General features: G+C 36.5%; 1 protein-coding gene across 1 annotated transcript in view; it reads left to right on the top strand.

Annotated features, from left to right (window-relative positions):
• Positions 1 to 18,515, top strand: part of minar1 (membrane integral NOTCH2 associated receptor 1) — a 41,920-nt gene extending 23,405 nt beyond the window's left edge. Inside the window, exon 4 of the mRNA XM_065294287.2 lies at positions 13,532 to 18,515. Within this exon, the coding sequence (XP_065150359.1) occupies positions 13,532 to 13,729 (198 nt within the window). The 3' untranslated portion in view covers positions 13,730 to 18,515. The remainder of the gene's footprint in view (positions 1 to 13,531) is intronic.
• The last annotated feature ends 318 nt before the right edge of the window (positions 18,516 to 18,833 follow it).

The raw sequence follows: 18,833 nt of genomic DNA, 5'->3' as shown, positions 1-18,833 counted from the left end.
TTACTGTTTGCTGGATTCTTGTTTAGTCCAACACAGTTGGCCATTATATAAGCGCTCTGACAGTACATCCGTTAATGAGAGAGTATCGGTTTTGACTGCCAGTTAATCTTTTGTCTCACCGCGACACTTGAACATGACATTGAGCACCAAACCCGGCATAGTTACGCAATTCCAGCACTGCTTCAAGTTTTAACTTCCTTGCCTTTTTTTTTTTTTGCTAGCGGTGTTCTTCATTCTGTCATGCTGAGGTCTTTAAAGTACCCAAATCCACTGTCTGCAGAACAGTATATCGAGTGGCCTTAGCTGTGTGTTGCCAAATTGACAAATACGTAAAGTTTTCTTTTAAAGACGAGGAGGATGCAATAGCGAAGCATTTTTTTTGCAGTCGCTGGATTTCCACGCATTTGCGGAGTAAGTGATGGAACCCATGTGCGAATTCAAGCCCCTCACCAATATAAAGATCAATTTGTTAACTGCAAAAACTTCCATTCCATAAATATCCAGCTAATAAGTGATCCAGACTGCAAAATAACAAAAGCTACCGCTGAGCGGCTTGGGAGTAACCATGACGCACGCGTGTTATCAAAGAGTAACATTTATCGCAGTTTTGAGAATGGATCACACAGGGGCTTATCCACGTATCAGGCTTTTCTGTGCTGCAATAGGGAAAGAGTCCAGTTCAGTTCAACAGCCTTGAACACGAAGTGCTGTGAAAATGCTGATCTCCCAGAAGCACCGAGAGGATTCTAGCGATCTGGAACAAGCAGACGCAATCCTGTAGTCGGTGCAGAAGGTCCTTAAAGCAACACCAAAGAGTTTTGGCTCTTTGCTCCCCCTACAGGTTAGAAGCGTAATTGTCCATTACCCACTGTCATAAATACTGAGGCATAGCTGGCTCTGATTGGATTGTAGGTCTGCCGTAAAGCAAGTTTTTGTAGTATTCACTCGGACTACAGGACCACTACCCGACGTTTGGAAACTTCTTTAGTGCGGTTTTGGCCGATAGAGGGCTGCAAAGCGAATGTGAAAGTGCTGTTCACCCTGTTTAGAGTGGATGAACGACTGAAACTGTTTTGGAAGCGTTATTTTAAGGTAAAAAAAACTCTTTGGTGTTGCTTTAACAAATCTGGAACACGCAGATGAAAGTTTCTTGGAGTGAAGGTTTGCTATTCCGAGCTTCACCTTGTTATAGACACAGGTTATTGCCTTTCTGGACGTGAGGCTCGAAACGTGGTGTGAACCACTCAGTCTCTGGATGCACAGGCCAGAGACTCAGAACTTATGGTCGATCTGGTTCAGTCTCTGTTGTCAAACTCAGAACGAGGAGCTGTAAAATCTCAAAGAGAGATTCACAAACTTGTTTGGTTTTCCGATGATCTGTTATTGTCTCTCTCAGCGGGAGACTTTGGGAGAAGTTGGCAGTACATTAATAATTAAAAATAAGTCAAATCAAAACTTTATTTTAATATACTTTAGACTTTTCAAGAATTGAAAAAAACAACAACCATGAAACATTCAATTTCTATTTTAGAAATCTCCAACTCTGCTTTTCTTGTCTGCAGCAAAATAACTTCTTGTTGAAGTTCAGCCAGCCCTGATGTAGCCTTGGTGGTTTCCAATCCTCTCTCCACAGACAAACGTCTGAAAACAAAACAAATAACCAGTCTTAGTTTAGTTACCTCACAGTTACCTCAACTGTTGAACGAACAGTTATACAATGTTATATAGATATATATAATAAAAAAGCAAAGCTCTCTCTCTCTCTCTTTCTTGTGGAGCTTACAAGAATAACAGAGAAAGAAAAAGACGAATACATCTAGCCCTGTTTGATTAATTCTAATCTGCAAGATAAACAAAATACATTTTGGGATGGTCTTCCTCTCCACTTCCTCTCCAACAATGGCAGTTACTACTGATTATGTAGAACTAATGAGTCGCGTTTAATTACTATTTTGTTTTTTAAAATTTTAATGTCCAACAACAGAAACATATGTCAATATGAATACAGTATATGATAGAGACCAGTAGCAAAAGTGCTAATAACAGGCTGACTTTGAGGGCAAATGCGACGAAATGACACAACAAATATGCCAATTAGTGTGTCAAGAATCAATTCTGAATTGAATCGGGCCCTAAGAGTCAATTATAAAACGAATCATGAGGGTCAAAAGATTCCCCACCTCTACCGTCGTGTTTACATTCAAACGTGACCTTTTGTGAATTTGACGAACTGTGATTTCATGTTGTCTTTAGAAATGTGTGCAAGGCAGGATTCTGAAATATCCACCAAAAGATTATAAAGTCCAGTCACACTTGTTGCCAGTCTTAGACACTGTTTATCTTTTGCTTAGCTATATTTAAACACACTCGTGTGCTCTTGAAAAAGTGATGGAATGAAAGGCTGTAGTGTTGGAGACACTGCTCTGCAAACATCTTTTATATAAAAACCATAATCTATGCTCTCTGTTTTATTGACTGTCTCCAGAGAGATGCAATATCTGTTTTTGTTCGGTGTGCATGAGAATAAAAAAACTGTCTGAATTAGATAGTATAGCAGAACTCCTTGCAGGCTTGTGATATATCCTCTATCTTTGCAACAAATCTTTGAAAACTAGGCTGTCTCTTATTTTGCCCATTTGCAAGACTATATGCTATTCTAAAGGCCTGCTTATCCAACCATAGCATGAGAGGTGCAAGAGACGGAAAACATCACAAAAAGCAAACACTGCTTGAACAATGCTGACCTCGTTCAAACCTCGAACAAAGGGGGGTTTATTGTTTTCAGGCCACAGTGCCAACCAATTTCAATTTTTTCCACAGATGTCCTTAAAAAAGTGGAAGTTGTTGCAGCCAGGTAACAGCAAATACTTTTGATGTTGGTCATTTCTAAAATCATATCTAAAACATTGAACAATACTACTACAGGATTTATTATGTATAATTTATAAAAAAAAATATTTCAACATTTGCTAATACATTATTGTAATAGAAAATATTTTATAGTATCTGTTATCTCATTCCCCGCCAGCCGTTTTTTTTTTTAGAAAATTTTCCGGGCAGCATTTTTTTTTTTTTTTTTTGATTTTCACTAAAGTTTCACAAAATGCCTTCCAGGAAAATTTTCTTCAAAAAATATTTATAAATAAATTGGATAAATGCATGGATAATCGCTGTATTACAGATAACCATAAAAACTCATCAGGAACACGTTTTTTTTTTCATGCAAATTTTTCTCTTAATTGGCGAGATAACTCATCAATGACGGGGAAAGAGTTAACATTATAGCAATAATGCTAACATTAATTAACAATTTTGTATTTGTATGAACTAAGATTTAATACTATAGGGTGGACCTCAATACCTACTCTCAAATTACATAATTTCACAATATAGTAGTGGTTAAACAAATTAAAATAAGGTTTTTGAGTCATGATCGAATCATTTTTGGATTATCAAAAAGGCGGATAGTGAAAAATAAAGCATATGAAAATAGAAAAGAACAAATAAAGTAAGGTCTAACAGTCTTTCTATAAATAAATATAATAAATCATTTTTAAAGCTACAGAAATGATTTTCCTGTTGTCTTATGTTTTGAGCATAATGAACAGTATCTAGTGGTGAGATTGCGAATTGCAACCAACAGCTCACCCCTTAATTTCAAAATGCATACGGTAGCTGCCACAGGACAAACAGGTTGTTGTCTGAGACAACGTAGGGACAAAATGCGCTCTGTAAAACAGTTTGTTCGTTTAGAGCTACTGTAGAAACATGACAGCGACGTAAGGGGATTTAGGGGATCCGCGATGCATGTAGATAAAAACGGCTCATTCTAAGGTAATAAAAACAATACAGATTATTATGTAAGGTCTTTATACACCACTGATAATAAAGTTATGTATATTATAGTGCATTTCTGTCAAGAGATCCTTATAAAAGTTACACAATGCACATTTAAGACCAGTTAAGCACTGATCCATATACTGTACTGACACACATCTTATTTCTTTCTAAACTTTTTGTGTTAAGACATAACTTACTGTTTTTATGAAAATAATTCCCAAAACGCTGGTATTTTGAGATATTTTTATGTGTATGTGTCCTGTCAATCACACAGAGATTCTGCGTTTGCATTCTTTTTGAAACACGCGTCTCTGTGTGTGCACTTATGAGTGTGTGTCCATTTGAGTATGTGTGTGTGTCTGTGTGCACAGAAAACAGCTCACTTTAGCATCTTTTTGCGCTTAAATTGTTTAAAAAAGCTAGAATGTAAATATTTGAAAGGTTTTGAAACACATTTCTTCTGCTCTCCCACAAAAATATTGTGTGTCTCTTTTGCATGGGTGGACCAGCTGTCAATCTGAGTGGGCCAGTGTTACCCTGCCCATTATGTAGCCTCTCCACTGCCACAAAAAAATTAAAATTTGCAGTTAATTTATCCTCAGACTATCCAAGATATACAGTTAAACCAAAAATTATTTACAGGGCTCCAGACTGCCCCCAAATGGTGGCATTTTGCCCCCAAAATTTGAGAGTGTGCCACTGAATTTTACATCCAGTCGCACATGTGCGACCAGTAAAAAATTTTTTCCAGAAGTGCACAAAAAACTGACACTGAATTTGAAACAGCACATTGTAATTTCTGCATCTATCATTATTAGTAATACAGTGGAAATTAGTAGAAATGTGAATATTTGGTTAGCATGTTGATTTATGGTGTGTGCCCCTAAATTTTCTGGTTGTGCCCCTAAAATTTTCAGTTGGGGGCCACTGTGCTCCTAGTGAAAAAAGTTAGGAGCCCTGATTTAGGCATCAGATATCATTTTTGATATGTTTTAACTCAGGGGTGTGCAACTCCTGGTCCTGAGGGCCACACCCCTGCCGAGTTTAGCTCCAACCCTAATCAAACACAGCTGAAAAATCTAATTGAAGTCTTCAGGACTGTTTGGAAATGACATTCAGGTGTGTTCGATTAAGGTTGAAGCTAAACTCTGCAGGACTGTGGCCCTCGATGCCCACCCCTATTTTAACTAGTGGGTACAGGACGATATTGTCAATTTAAGATAGCAAAATAATCTATGACGTATTATACTCAAAAATTCGTAAAGTAAAATTGGGACTCAAAATTATTTTAAAACTGTGAACTGATCATGTTTTGTTTAAGTGTTTTTTCTTTATTTGCTAATGTAACCTTTTTACACCACAAAGACTGAACAAAAGTAAGTATTGCTTGGTAATTGGTTGACTTAAATTGACGGTCTACTACAGAAAGATGGCCAAAACCAGTAAAATATCAAATAGTTTAACTCTGAGTTCTTGTCATATTTTATAACCATTATCTAAACTAGCAAATAACCTGTGTTAATGTGAGCAATACTAAAGGTGTCTGAATAAATTTTGGTTTCACTGTAGGTGACTTTTTTCTTTTAGTAGAACAGTAATGGTTTCAGCTGAAACCATGGTCCTTGGTGATTCATAAAATGATTCAAAAGTCCTTGGGTCCCATTTCTTTAAGAAACAATAAAGCAGTTACAGGCTATACTAAAGTAATCTCTGTGGCTCTTGACGATCTATTAAAATCTTATGAAGTGAAACGATCGGTCTGTACAAGAAATTGAAGGTTCTTTATAGCCTTATTGCCTATAATTTGTAGCCTCGGGCAAACAATCTAGAGATCTTTTTAATATTACATTAATGATTATGTGCATTTAAATGTCATTAATGCAACAGGACGGTTGGCCTGATGGTATTTAAATGAACAGCAAATTTTCATTATTTGGAAAACTAGTTAACTCATGTTAATGCATGGGATTGTACTGTACAGTGTTACGGATTTCTTGTTATATTGTTGAAAAGAAATTTCCTAATATAGACTTTATTTTTTAACTTTAAACTCACGCTGCTTGTGTTTCATGCTTGGTGTTTTGTGTGTGGTTGTTTGGTGGTGTTCTGTGATGGAAGCACATGGCTCTTGTTTGTTTTCTTTGTGCCATTTGCTGTCCTTTCATGTCTAATCACATCCCTTTGTTTTCTTATTAATCATCCAATTACTTGATCATGACACCTGTTGCACCTTATTATCCCACTCCAGACATATGATGACTTTGTGTTTGATGTCCTGTGCTTGCCCATCACCTTGGACACACTTAACAATGTTTAAAACTTAAGCAGTGTTACATTTATGGGAGATCACATTCAAAAGAAAAGTTTTGATTTTATTTTTAACTCCGTTTTAGTCCCTGCCAGACATTTTTTGAAAAGTTGGCCGCCAGAATTTTGTCATTTTCAGAAACGTTTCACAAAATGCCTTCCGGGAAAATTTTCTTCTAAAAATATAATAAACTTACATATGAATAAACAGACCCTCTGCTTTCAAACAAACGATAAACAAACAAAATGGGAAAAATCATTTCCTATGTATATTTTTTCTCTGCCTATAAATTTTAAATATGGGTTATTTTTTCTTAAAAATACAATTCTTTTTGCAAAAAGCTGAAGTAATTGCATTTTTGTGAAATAATTTTGTTAGAGATCAAATTCATAACTATTATTAAAACATACACAGAGTTTAAAATTAGTAAATCCTTTTTTTTGCTTCAGTTTTTTTATACTGTAAATTGGGTAAGTGCGTTTATGCAAATCTCTTACGAGATAACTTGTCAATGACGGAGGAAGAGTTAACATTATATTCCTCAGAATACACATACTCGATGATTAGACCAAAACGGCTCCAAAAGTCTATACTTATTAAAGTTTTTATTATTTCTTTATGCCAGGGCTAATCAAATGGCAGCTCGCGGGCCAAGTGCGGCCCTCCAATCATCTGTATCCGGCCCGCCGGTCGTCTTTGGCCATTTCTCAATCGGAAGGCTGCAGCCTTCAGAGGTCGCATATGCAGACTGCATATACTTCATCAAGTTTAAGTTAACTGAGCATTACATTCACAAATCATAAGCATATTACAACAATTTACTATTAACTAAGAATAATAGTCAACTTTATAATTGTTAAAATTCTGAAATAAGACTTAATGACGTATGTATCCTGGATATGCGACCTACGGAGCTTGCAGTCTTCGAATTGAGAAACGATTATAGTCTGATTTAAATTAAGCATGGTTACTTTTACCTTTCCACTGTACATGACAAATGACGCCCAAAAACACGGAAAGGAAGTTAGAAAGGAGCTGCGTGGGGTGCCAACCATTTTCGGGTGCGTAATTATCCATTTTAATTCGAGCATTGGATGCAGTAAAGAAAATAAACTTATGCGACTACAACGCATTTGACTAGCCGACCGATTGTATTTTAGTGTGTTCCAATCAAAACTGTGTGCTTTTTTGTTTCACTTTATCAGTAACACTTGAATACTTTAAAAATTATTGATTACTGAAACTATAAATATATGAACTATAAATATATTCATAGATTAAAGGTTCTTGCCCTGGATTGAGCTTTTCTCCCATGACAGATTTACGATTAAACGGCAATTTTATTACAACTGCCACTAGGGGGCGAACTCCCGACAGTTACTGTATATCGGAAAGGCTGTTTAGCCTATATATCTTTAAAATAGGAAAAAAAGAAAACATGTAGTGCAATTTTAGTCATTAGAAGACTTGCTATATGTTGTGAATACTTGACATGTAACAATTAATGAGTTAAAGAGTTATAAACAAAACAAGAGCTCTACATGTGTTGATCTTTACAATTTTTTGTGCAATGCTTAATGTTCATAGTTGTTAATAACTATTAACATTTGGCTCTTACATGTTAAACTGCAGTTGTTTTTAAATATTAAAAAAGAAAATATGAGTTTTCAGTAATTAAAAGGCAACATACTGGATACAAGAAGTGTGCATCTTTTTTGAAAATGCATATTTTTTAATGTTTTTTTTTACATACTTTAACAAAAGTAACAAAAACAACACACACATACACATAAAAAATACACATAAAAGTAAAAAATATATAAAAGCTAAAAATAGGGGTAAAAGTTTGGCCCGTGTCATATTTGCAATTTTAAAATCTGGCCCCCTAAGAAAAGTAGTTGAAGACCCCTGCTTCACGCCATTCCAGCATATCTTGCTATATTCATGATGAGAACCTGTTAATCTACCCACAAGTTATTCTAAACTGACCAAAACCCAAAACAGTTTGTTTTTCATGAGCTGAACTTAAAGATCTTAGACTTTTTCTATGTACACAAAAGGCCTATTTCTCTCAAATATTGTACACAAATCTGTCTAAATCTGTGTTAGTGAACACTTTTCCAGGATAATACATCCACCTCACAGGTGTAGTATATCAAGATGCTGACTAGACAACATAATTATTGCACTTGGAATTTAGTTTGGGAATAGGAAAAGACTGCCCCCGCGAAAACTGCCCCTGTGAGTACAAGCCTGTGAGGGAGTGTGTAAAAGGGAAGAATCATGCAAAGATAGTCCCATGCCTAATGTGAGTACACCCTAAAATATGAAATAGCTTAGGTAAACATTATGACATTATCTGAAGACATGTTTGTGTAGTGATAATCCAGTGTTTTATATCAGTCTGTGCGACAAGTGCATCCAATATCACTGTCGTCTTTTTATTTAAACAAAAAACCTTATCTGCAATACTTATACTGCTAGTAGAGAAATATTTTATTTCCCTATTTTTAAACAGCTTTTCACGGTTGTGGTGAAATATGGAGGGATGTTCTGTTGCGTTATGTGCATAAGTAAATTCATTGTCAGTCAGCACCACCTAATTACAGCATGAATAAGCTGAAGGCGGTCAGTCGCTTTGCCTTTGGCGTGAAAGCACCATTCGCCATCTGTTTGCTTCGCTTTATCACTTTGAATTCAATGTAAAACTTTAGACATTATTTGACCCTGGGAGGATTCAAAGAAAAAAAATATGACATTAAACAGCTGGAGGCAGTGCAGTAGATTGGAATAGGAGCCTGTGTTTTTAACTCTTTCTCTGACGCTAAAAAGTTGTGGCAGTCTGATTCCTACCAAAAAGACCAGCTAAAACCAGCCTACTCTGGTTGGCTAATATTAGCTGGTCTCCCAGCCTGGTTTTTGCTGGTTAAGCTGGTGTAGCAGGCTGGTTTGAGAGGGGTTTTGGACACCAGCCGACAAGCTGTTTTTTTATCAGACTAGTCAAGCTGGTGGGTCATCTGGTTTTAGTCTTTAGGCAGATTTTTAGCTATGGTCATTTAAAATTTTAAAAAAAATGGTGTAACTGAAATGCTTTCCTTCCTCTTGATCAGATAGCAATGGGACATTGGAAATTGATTACAGAATGCCATATAGGTAACGAAAATAAAACCTACTGGCTCACATTCAAAGCTAATAATTGCTAATTCTCTTCTGGATATATCCGAGGTCAGCTTTTCCTTAGGAGAACTTTGGATTGATCTTCCTAACACACCAGCAGTATTGATACAGTTTCAGCGTATCAAAGAGTGAGACTGGTAATATTGTCTGTGGACATAAATGTATAGACATTGCTAATGTGTCGTAAAAAGCATTTTAGGAATCCGTGGCACAAACGTACAGGCGCCAGACTTCTTTGCATGGAGGAAAGGACGCAGTGTTCAAAATGCCGTCTACTTGCTGTGTTATAAAATGGAATAGTCGTTCTCATGATAAGTGCCATAAAGCTTTAGAACGGAAAATCCTTTTATCGTTTTCAAACATGGAAAAATATTAGTACAAGCCATGTGACAAGGTGACAAGGCGACAAATGGCATGGATTGCAGGCAGCAGTAAGGAGACCCAAGATAAAATAAGTTTTATTAATAAAGGCATAGAACCAGTTTATTTGTAGTGCACTGACGACAATTTTGTATAATTATTTAATAATTAAATTAATAAAAAGCCTGAGATATGTTTGGTAATTGTACCTGAACGAATTTGAAATTAATTTGGTGTATTTCAGATCTATATATTTGTTTCCCTTAACATTTTAATTAACACTAACTTTATTCTCATCTTAATTATAAATCATCTCCTGGAGAGTTCGCCACCTTTGGCTTAACTTACTACTTTACTGTATACGTTACGTTATTACTATGCTCGCTTTTCTAGGCTTTTCCTACATCTATTAATGTAAAGCTGCTTTGAAACAATTAACAATTGTGAAAAGCCCTACTGTATATAAATAAAATTGAATTGAAATTGAATTAAATCTATTAAATGTATAAAATAATATTACCATTAAAACACATTTGAGAGAGAGTTTTTGGTTAAGTTACGGTTTGAGAATTTTGATAGTAATCTTGCATTTAAATATTCATTTAAAATGTTACGAGTTGTGGAAAATTCAAGAGAGGTTAACAAAGTTAAATAAATTCTTAGAACAATTAACCAAAAGTTAATTAACCAAAGTGACTGGGGAACTGGTTAATTTAACAAAAATACAAAAATATATAAAATGTTATATAAAATTTGGTCTGATGTTGTTTTATATTACAAATTCTTTTGATTACTAATTAAATTAGTAATCAAAAGAATTTGTTACATTTTGGGGATTTTGTGTGTTTAAAAGCACAGCTAATACTGAAATCCTTTAAATTATCATGCTTTTTTTGTACTAAAAGTGTAGTAACATGCTTTTTTTAGGCAGATTGATTACCTTTTGTATAACCGCAGATCTACTACAAATACCATGTTTAATCTATGGTTTCTGTTGCAAAAATGGGTTTAAGAATTTATTGACAGTAATACTGTACCATGGTCGTAGTAAAATATTTAGGGATCCACGTGTACACAACCACAAGAAGAATCGGAGAGAACCATAAGCATTGGTAATGGTCAGGTTGATCTCTTACCTTCCAAAGTTATATTCTCAAATGGACATTGAAGGAGATTGTATGGTATAAGTGGGTGAATAAGTGAAGACTGTGACCACCATTGTCACGTAGTGAAAATTTTGCCCCATCTCTCAGTCCTGAATGTAGCAGTTTGGGGCAACAGAAAAATTGCCCATCCCGGATCAGATTTGAAGATGTTGATTGGCTAAATTTTATGATATATCATCATTATATGTTTTTACTTCCTGAGCAGATATTTTCCAAAGACGGTTTTCTATACGATGTCACACCATATAAACATCAATTATTTTGTGTGTGTGGTCCAGTACTAACGTCGTACATGCTCATACCAGTATTCACATAGCGTTTTACCAGTAAATTTCTGGTGGTCTTAGAACTTACCTTACTAGAAAATTGCCAGAACTGATTTAACAGTAAAAGGTGGTCTCTTAATGGTAATTTTCCAGTAAAGACTGTGTGTGTGAAAGCACTTTTTAAAATTAAACATTTATCTTAAATTTGTCTTCTGGAAATAAATATGTATTCATGAGCGTATTCACATTTATAAAAAAAAAATTGGATTAGCAGTTAGCAGACAGTACATTATGTAAATAAGAGGATATTGTCTATTTAGGAAAAAATAATGGCATGCAGTCAGTCCCTTTGGTATGTCTATTGATCCGTCCTCAACTAATTTTCTCAATATACATTACATCAACACAGGAAATTAAAACAGTGCATGTTTTACAATTTTATTGGGCATTTTTATTGCAAACCTTTTAAAATTGTCATTAACAATACATCTTTTTTGAGTGGCTTTTTTGCTCATTAGCTCTGACTCTTGATAGCTTGACATTAAAGTGGTAGTTATTAAGAGATACAGCATTGCTCACAGCTCCTATATGTGCACCCAATTAAAGTCTAAATAGTCTGCTCAAAGACAACATTTTTAAACGATGTGCTGACCTTCTACCACCAGACATTGATCTTCTGGCCGCATGAAATTCATGAAAAAGCAGGCAGGGCATTCAGCTGAGATATGTTGCCAGTATTGGTTGTGCTGGTTTCAAATGAACACTGACAGGAGTAATGTTTACAGTCAATAAATGGCTTGTCTTGCCTTGTTTTATTGGAGCTCTGCTTTTGATGACCCATACTGACTTCAGAAAGTGAGAAAGCCTTATGTTTGACAGGAAGGGAAAGCATTGATGGATAAGGATGGAGGGTTATGTTATTTACCTCAGGCCATAAACCATTACTATGGCCATAGTACAGTACCATTTATTATTGCTTGTTTTTAGGATTAGGAATTTGAAAAAAAAAACATTACGAAGTATCAAATTTCAGTGTGAACCTTGTCCTATAGCTGTTTTTGCTATGGACAGGTATAACACTATTCATCTGGCAGCGCTAATGCTTTCAGACCAACCTGGAACCGGTTGTGGCCACACCAACACTACCAGGAGGTGCTCCTCAAAGAGATTAGCTCCTGGCAGTGGGCAGTCTCTGCACGTTGAATACCCCGGCCTTTGCTAAGTATAGGACCATTATTGCTTGTATTGTTTTGAACAAACCCCCATTATTAAGTATCAAATTTCAGTGTTTACCTTGTCCTGTAACCGTTTGTGCTATGAACAGGAATAACACAATTCATCTGGCCATCCCAACCAGGGACTGGTTGTGGCCACTCCAACACTACCGGGAGGCAATCCACAAAGAGATTAGCTCAAATTGGCCAGGCCCGGCAGATTGAATACTCCGGGTAGACAGAGCGGACCCCACATGTTTACCATTTCACGGTTTTACGCCCTGTTGAACTGTCTCTTCCAAGTTCTTTTAAACTTTCCTTAAGGTACTTGTCGAAATTTCTGGTATTAGAGCCTTGGATGGAGTTTACCACCTGCTTTGGGATGCACTCCCAAACAGCCAGATTCAGAGGAGTCCACACCATGGGACAGGCTTCAACTGGCAAAGCCTCCAAAAGGACTTAGCTCCCAGTCCACGCCAGGGTGGAGTGGACTTCCGTATAGACCTCATTTCCCTTGCCCACTGGCTATTACTTTTCCAAGTATTCCCACTTACAGTTTTTGACTGCCGGATCTGACTCGTATCTAGTGCACAAAGCACAACTGCACCAAAAAGGCTTAGATATAATTGTTTTGTCACTAAGGGTGTAGAAGGTTTGTTGAACAATTTGTTGAGCATTACATTTGGATTTAATCTCTTGGAAATACGGACACTGATTAAAATGTACAATAGCTTGAATGCACTGTAATTCTCTTTTGAAAAGCACCTCCCAAATGGGAAAATTCAGAAACAACCAAGTGACCACTGATCACCTTGGTATACTTCAGCAACCACTTATTACAAGCAACCACCCCTAACACCCTAGCAATCACCAGCCAAAATGTAAAATTTAGTTTTGGTAGTTCTCACTTTAATTCTCTATTTGTCAGTCATTCTTGTCTCTAGTCTGTTTTAATCTTCCTCCAGGATACTCTGTCTCACTTACTCGCCATGTATTCATTTAAAATGGCGATACGATGAAAAATCTCATCTCAGCAGAATGTGTTGCTTCGCTAATCTGTCTGCAGTTAGTTTGATAACTAGACCGGAGCTCCATTCATCATCCACAGTCTTTATTTTACACCTGTGACTACGCCACAATAATGGCCCACTTAGTTTCCAGTATCTCATCAAACCATCTCAACTTTCTTTCCATCTGCAGGTCCAGGATTCACTCAACCCCAACAATCTAGAATACTGGATGGAAGACATCTACACTCCGGGTTATGATTCGCTGCTCAAACGCAAAGAGGCGGAGTTTCGCAGGGCCAAGGCATGTAAGATCGGTGCGCTGATTGCTGCGGCAGCCTGCACTGTGATACTGGTCATCGTAGTGCCCATTTGCACCATGAAGTCTTGAGGTTTCTTGTATTATGTGGATTTGTGTTTGTATAATTTTATCTTTACTGGGTAAACCTGGGACACTAGAGAACTTTTTGTCGAGTTTCTCGATTTAATATTTTAGTCTGTTATTAGGTCTAATTTGAGCCACTGGCCTTTTTGGGAATGTCATTCAAAGTATATTATAACAGAGAATTCACTATGAAATTTGATGTTTGTCTTTTTTATTTATAATAGTCAATATTTATACTTTGAATATAGTAGATAACCTTACTAAAGATTCAGAGGTGCACACTTGTTTTATAGTCCAATATATTATGTACCAATATGTTTTATGTCTGCTTTTTCTGGTACTGCAATAGAAACTGGAGGGAAAGCTTTTTTGTTTAAGCATATTATATTTTTTACCATACTATGATTATAAGAATTAAAACAAATGTTATTTTGACTACACAAGCAGAATGTTTCAGAGAAGAGAGGCATTTATCTTTGGAGAATTTTGGAAAGGCTGGGTTGTGTGCAATGCCTTTTTCTATAAAATCTATATAATTCATTGCCACATGCATTAAGTGAGACCACATTATGTATTCGAGAATACAAATGTAAGTGATTGTATTGAAGGGCGATCAAGAGTTTTGAGGTGCAATAAAATGATGTTTACTCATCATTTTATTAGTGACATAGTTTTGATTTAGGGATGCACCGAATGTTCGGTAACTGTCGGGCGAGGTTGGGCCCCCTACTACACCAATTTTGCACCAAAAATACGAGCCAACCTAGCTATCTAAATATTTGTCTACAATTTAATAATACACACCTATTATTTTTGGTATTGCTTTTGACCACTATTATCAGTTTTGACAATTGAAACTATTTGTCTGAAAGCAGCCAAAAGTATCCCAGCCTTGTTTAGCTGGTTACAGCCAGGTTTTAGAGGGGTTTTAGAAACTTTTTAGTTGGTCTTAGCTGACCAGGCTGACGCACCAGCTTAAAAAAGCTTGACTTTGTTCAAAGAAATCCTCCGTTGTGTGGTGTCATTTGCAATTATTTGACTGCTCCCGATTGTATTTATAAGGCATGTAGGCCTCTTACTCAATGCTGGTTGCTGTTTGGTCATGCCATCACAAATTTTATTGTTTGGTAAAATTTAAACAGTGTTTTAACTAATGCTTGGTACACACCAAAATATTTTTTTACATCTTATAAGATTTTCAAAATGTGATAGACCACAAACATGAGGATAAAAAATCCTAGATTTAACCATTTTGCACCTATAGTGTGTGGTGTGCCATGATGTGTCAAATACAGCACAACACACACTAACAGTTTTTCAACCATGAAAAACTTGACCATGTCTTGACCATGAACACAGTCTTGACCATGAACACAGGAAATCTTGCGAGACTTCTGAATAAGCATGGCTGACGATATGCAGGAAGAAATTTCAATTAATGTGTTTGGAATGATTTTCAAAAAAAAAAAAAAAAATCAAGGGAAAAAAGGAAAGGATTTGGTTGAAGTCATGGAGACAGCGGAAACATGGTCTGTACAAGTTAACTTTGCATCAACTTCAATTTGTAATGCACTATGACTGCTTCCGTCTTCCATCATCTCACTTTCTGATTGGATATTGTTTCGTTTCACGTGATAATCTCAAGAGCGTGCATGCGGGGTTCCCCACAAACATCAGGATTTCTGATCGTAAAGATTAAACATGTTTAATATTTACAATTCGTTATCGGGGCGGCTCCGACGTTCTTCTGATCAAGTTCGGACACTTTTAACACACCTTACACCAAGGGAAAATCTGATAAGATAATTTGTAGAACCATCAAGATAATTGGGACATAGCTAGGATTGTCAGAAGGGGGGAAATCGGCTAAAAATCAGCCCGGTTATCTTTTGGTGTGTACCAGCATTATTCGGCCGAATGCTTTTTTACCGTTATTTTCAGGCAAATAGTTTCAGTTGTCGAACATTCATTGCATCCCTATATTAGTGAGGTCTGTATTCAAAAACTAAATTGTAGCATAGCTGCTTACATTTTGATTGTGATTATCTTTTGCCTTGTTATATCATAACTAATCTTAATATACTTGAATTGCTAAATTACTTTTAGCTAGCTCAGTTTGTTTTGAAAGTGAAATGTTGCTTTTTGCACTCATTTATTTTATTAAAATTGAAATACTGTGAACTACAAAATTTTATTTACACCTGTAGTAAGAACGGTGAGAGTGGTAAAATAGTAGGACTGTGAATGAAAACTGGCTGTTGGTCAAAAATTATATTTCATCGTGACTCTGTTCCAAAATGCTGTTTACTGCCTACATAAGCAGCTGACTTCTTAGGCAAAACCTCAGAAGTCACTGATTTAGAATAATCTACATAAGCAGTGACACCATTCGCTCCCAAAGACTTGCCCTTTAAATTATTTCATCTGAGTTTGGTGTGAGCGTGATGCTAAGCTAATGACGCAACACCCAAATAAGCATAACACTACATAGCACACTGACAATGTACAATAGAAAAGGTGTTTATTATTTTAGCATAGAGAATTATTGTATATTTTTTAGTATTAAATGAAAATGCATTTATAATCAACATTTGCCACCTGCATTGGAATTTGGCTCCAAAAACATATCTATTTTCATTTTCAAATTTTCATTGAAGCGTTTGGTAGACACTTTTATCTGAAGCAATTTACAGTGCATTACAAGGTATACATTTTTATAAGTATGTGTGTTCTCTGGGTAAAAACCTATGACCTTTGCGCTCCTATAAATGGTCTACCACTAAGCTATACAGGAGTAAATGCAGCATGATTGTATTTAATGTACTGTAATGGGAGTGTCTATGATGTGTTACATTGTTGCTGCTTACTATACTGTAGGCAGCATACTAGGTTTTGGAAAAGAGTCACAAAACATTGTAACATCCACTTAAAATTTACAGGTTATTCAGTCTATGTCATAAGGATACTTGGCTATACAATTATTTCTGAAGCTACTCACTTCCACAACAACAACCTGACCTAATGTTTCCTTTACATGATCAAAACATTGGCCTCCCTGCTGAAAAAGACAGCATCAAACCAGCATGGACCAGCATGGGAATTATGCTGGTTTGATGCTGGTTTAGCTGGTGGTCACCAGCATACCAGCACCAAAACACAACATATGCTGGTCTTGTTGGTATGACCAGCATGGGACGTTGGTTCTACTGCTGGTTTGGTGCTGGTTTAGCTGATGTTAATGCTAGTTTGGTGTTGGTTTAGCTGGTGCTGATGCTGGTGCTGATGCTGGTTTAGCTGGTGTTCACTATCAAACCAGCACCAAAACACAACATATGCTGGTCTTGCTGGTATGATGTTTTTTTCAGCAGAGCTGTCTTTGTACAGTAGTTTGATGGCAGGTTTGGTACCCTGAATTTTAAAGGTGAAGTTTGTAATTCCCTCAATGATGAAATATTATACTTTCTCCTGTACCATTATAATGTGCAGAAAGAGTCTAAATGGGTGGCACAGCGGCTCAGTGGGTAGCACTGTTGCCACACAGCAAGAAGATCCTTGGTTTGAGACCTTGCTATGTCATGTGGCCTTTCTGTGTGGAGTTTCAATGTTCTCCCTCTGTCAGTGTGGGTTTCCTCCTGGGTACTCCGATTTCCTCCCACAGGACAAAAACATGTAAGTTATGTCGAGTTCAGACCGCACTACTTTCAAAGTAGTCGAGTCACAGATCTTTTCACACTGCATGATTATCTGGGGTAGCGTGCAGTCGTTGCTGTGTTGACACTGCACTATGGATTGGCAACGAGTTTTTGTAACAGTCAGAAGAAAAAAAGAAGATTGTAAAGGAGGAAATGGTTGGAGAGACTCCTCCCTGAACTTCCAGCTATGTTGCTCTATCATTGGCTGTACATCTCTGATGTTATTTTCAGTCAGAACACATTTCACTTGCCGATTCTCTCAGATCGCGTCTTTGACAATTCACACTATTTGATTGTCCCTCACGTGAACAAGCACCGATTTGCCTGTGATTTCAGGTATTTGTCTGCGATTTCTCAAAACTTGCCAGCGAGTCAAAATTGGGGCATAAATCGTGCCATCTGAACTCGGCATTAGGTGAATTTGAGATACGGAATTTGCCCCTCCCCAACCTGTATAGTATATGGATTAACTGGTTCTCGCCATGTATTTAGCCATATATGATGAAATGGTGGAAAAAATAAATAAAGAGGAAGACAAAGAGTCTAAACACTGTGGCATTTTCAAAACACTGAGCAACGATGGGATTGGTAGAAGTGTTTGAAAGCACCCATCATTTTTTGCTGTTCCATTTAATGGTGAAAGTGACCTAGAAATTACAGACTTCACCTTTAAGATACTTTGGATATGCACATGGAGTGTTGATATTACAACTTCTGCTACAATGCTGTAGACTTCTGTGAAATGTATTTTCACTGTAGTTTTGCAACATTAGAATAAAAAATTAAAAGGCTTATCCAAAAAAAAATTATTATGCCATTTAATTGATCATAAAATTTCAAATCAGTTTAAAAAAAAACACACATACATACAAATTTCTATTAATGATTGAAGTGAACTTTCATTTTTGGTTTAACAACTCTTTAAATCAGCCCAACCAATATTTAGGTCATTGAATGTGACCTTTTATTTAATGTGCAGGTGACCATGCCTTTGACACAGGTACTGTGTGTAGTAGCACGCTGTAGGACCATGTAAATAATTTCAGGTTCAAAGTGCATTGTGTCAATCAAATGTATTCTAATAAATCTCTTACTGTTCAGATTGATGAAAAGTGTACCTTTTCCTTCCAGATGCTGCCCTGCATGATTCATGGTTCATTTTCATATATTTCAACTGGGCTCATTTCTTTCTGACCCAACACTAGGTTAAAAATAACCCAGCATTTTTTTTTTTTTTTGAGTGTATTTCAACTAAAGTGGCCCTTTCACATTGGAAAGTTGCGACTGCGGCCAGAAAGGGGCCTGTGCATTGGTTCATAACATCTATAAAGCAAGACAAATTGCAGACACTGCCCCAGAAAATCAGGCTAATGAAGGGGATGATGAAGAATACCCTTCACAAGGGAGGGATCTGCCCC

The sequence above is a fragment of the Paramisgurnus dabryanus genome, chromosome 2 (genome assembly GCF_030506205.2).
Source record: "Paramisgurnus dabryanus chromosome 2, PD_genome_1.1, whole genome shotgun sequence".
Taxonomy (NCBI): domain Eukaryota; kingdom Metazoa; phylum Chordata; class Actinopteri; order Cypriniformes; family Cobitidae; genus Paramisgurnus; species Paramisgurnus dabryanus.
This window is presented reverse-complemented; position numbering and strand designations above follow the sequence as displayed.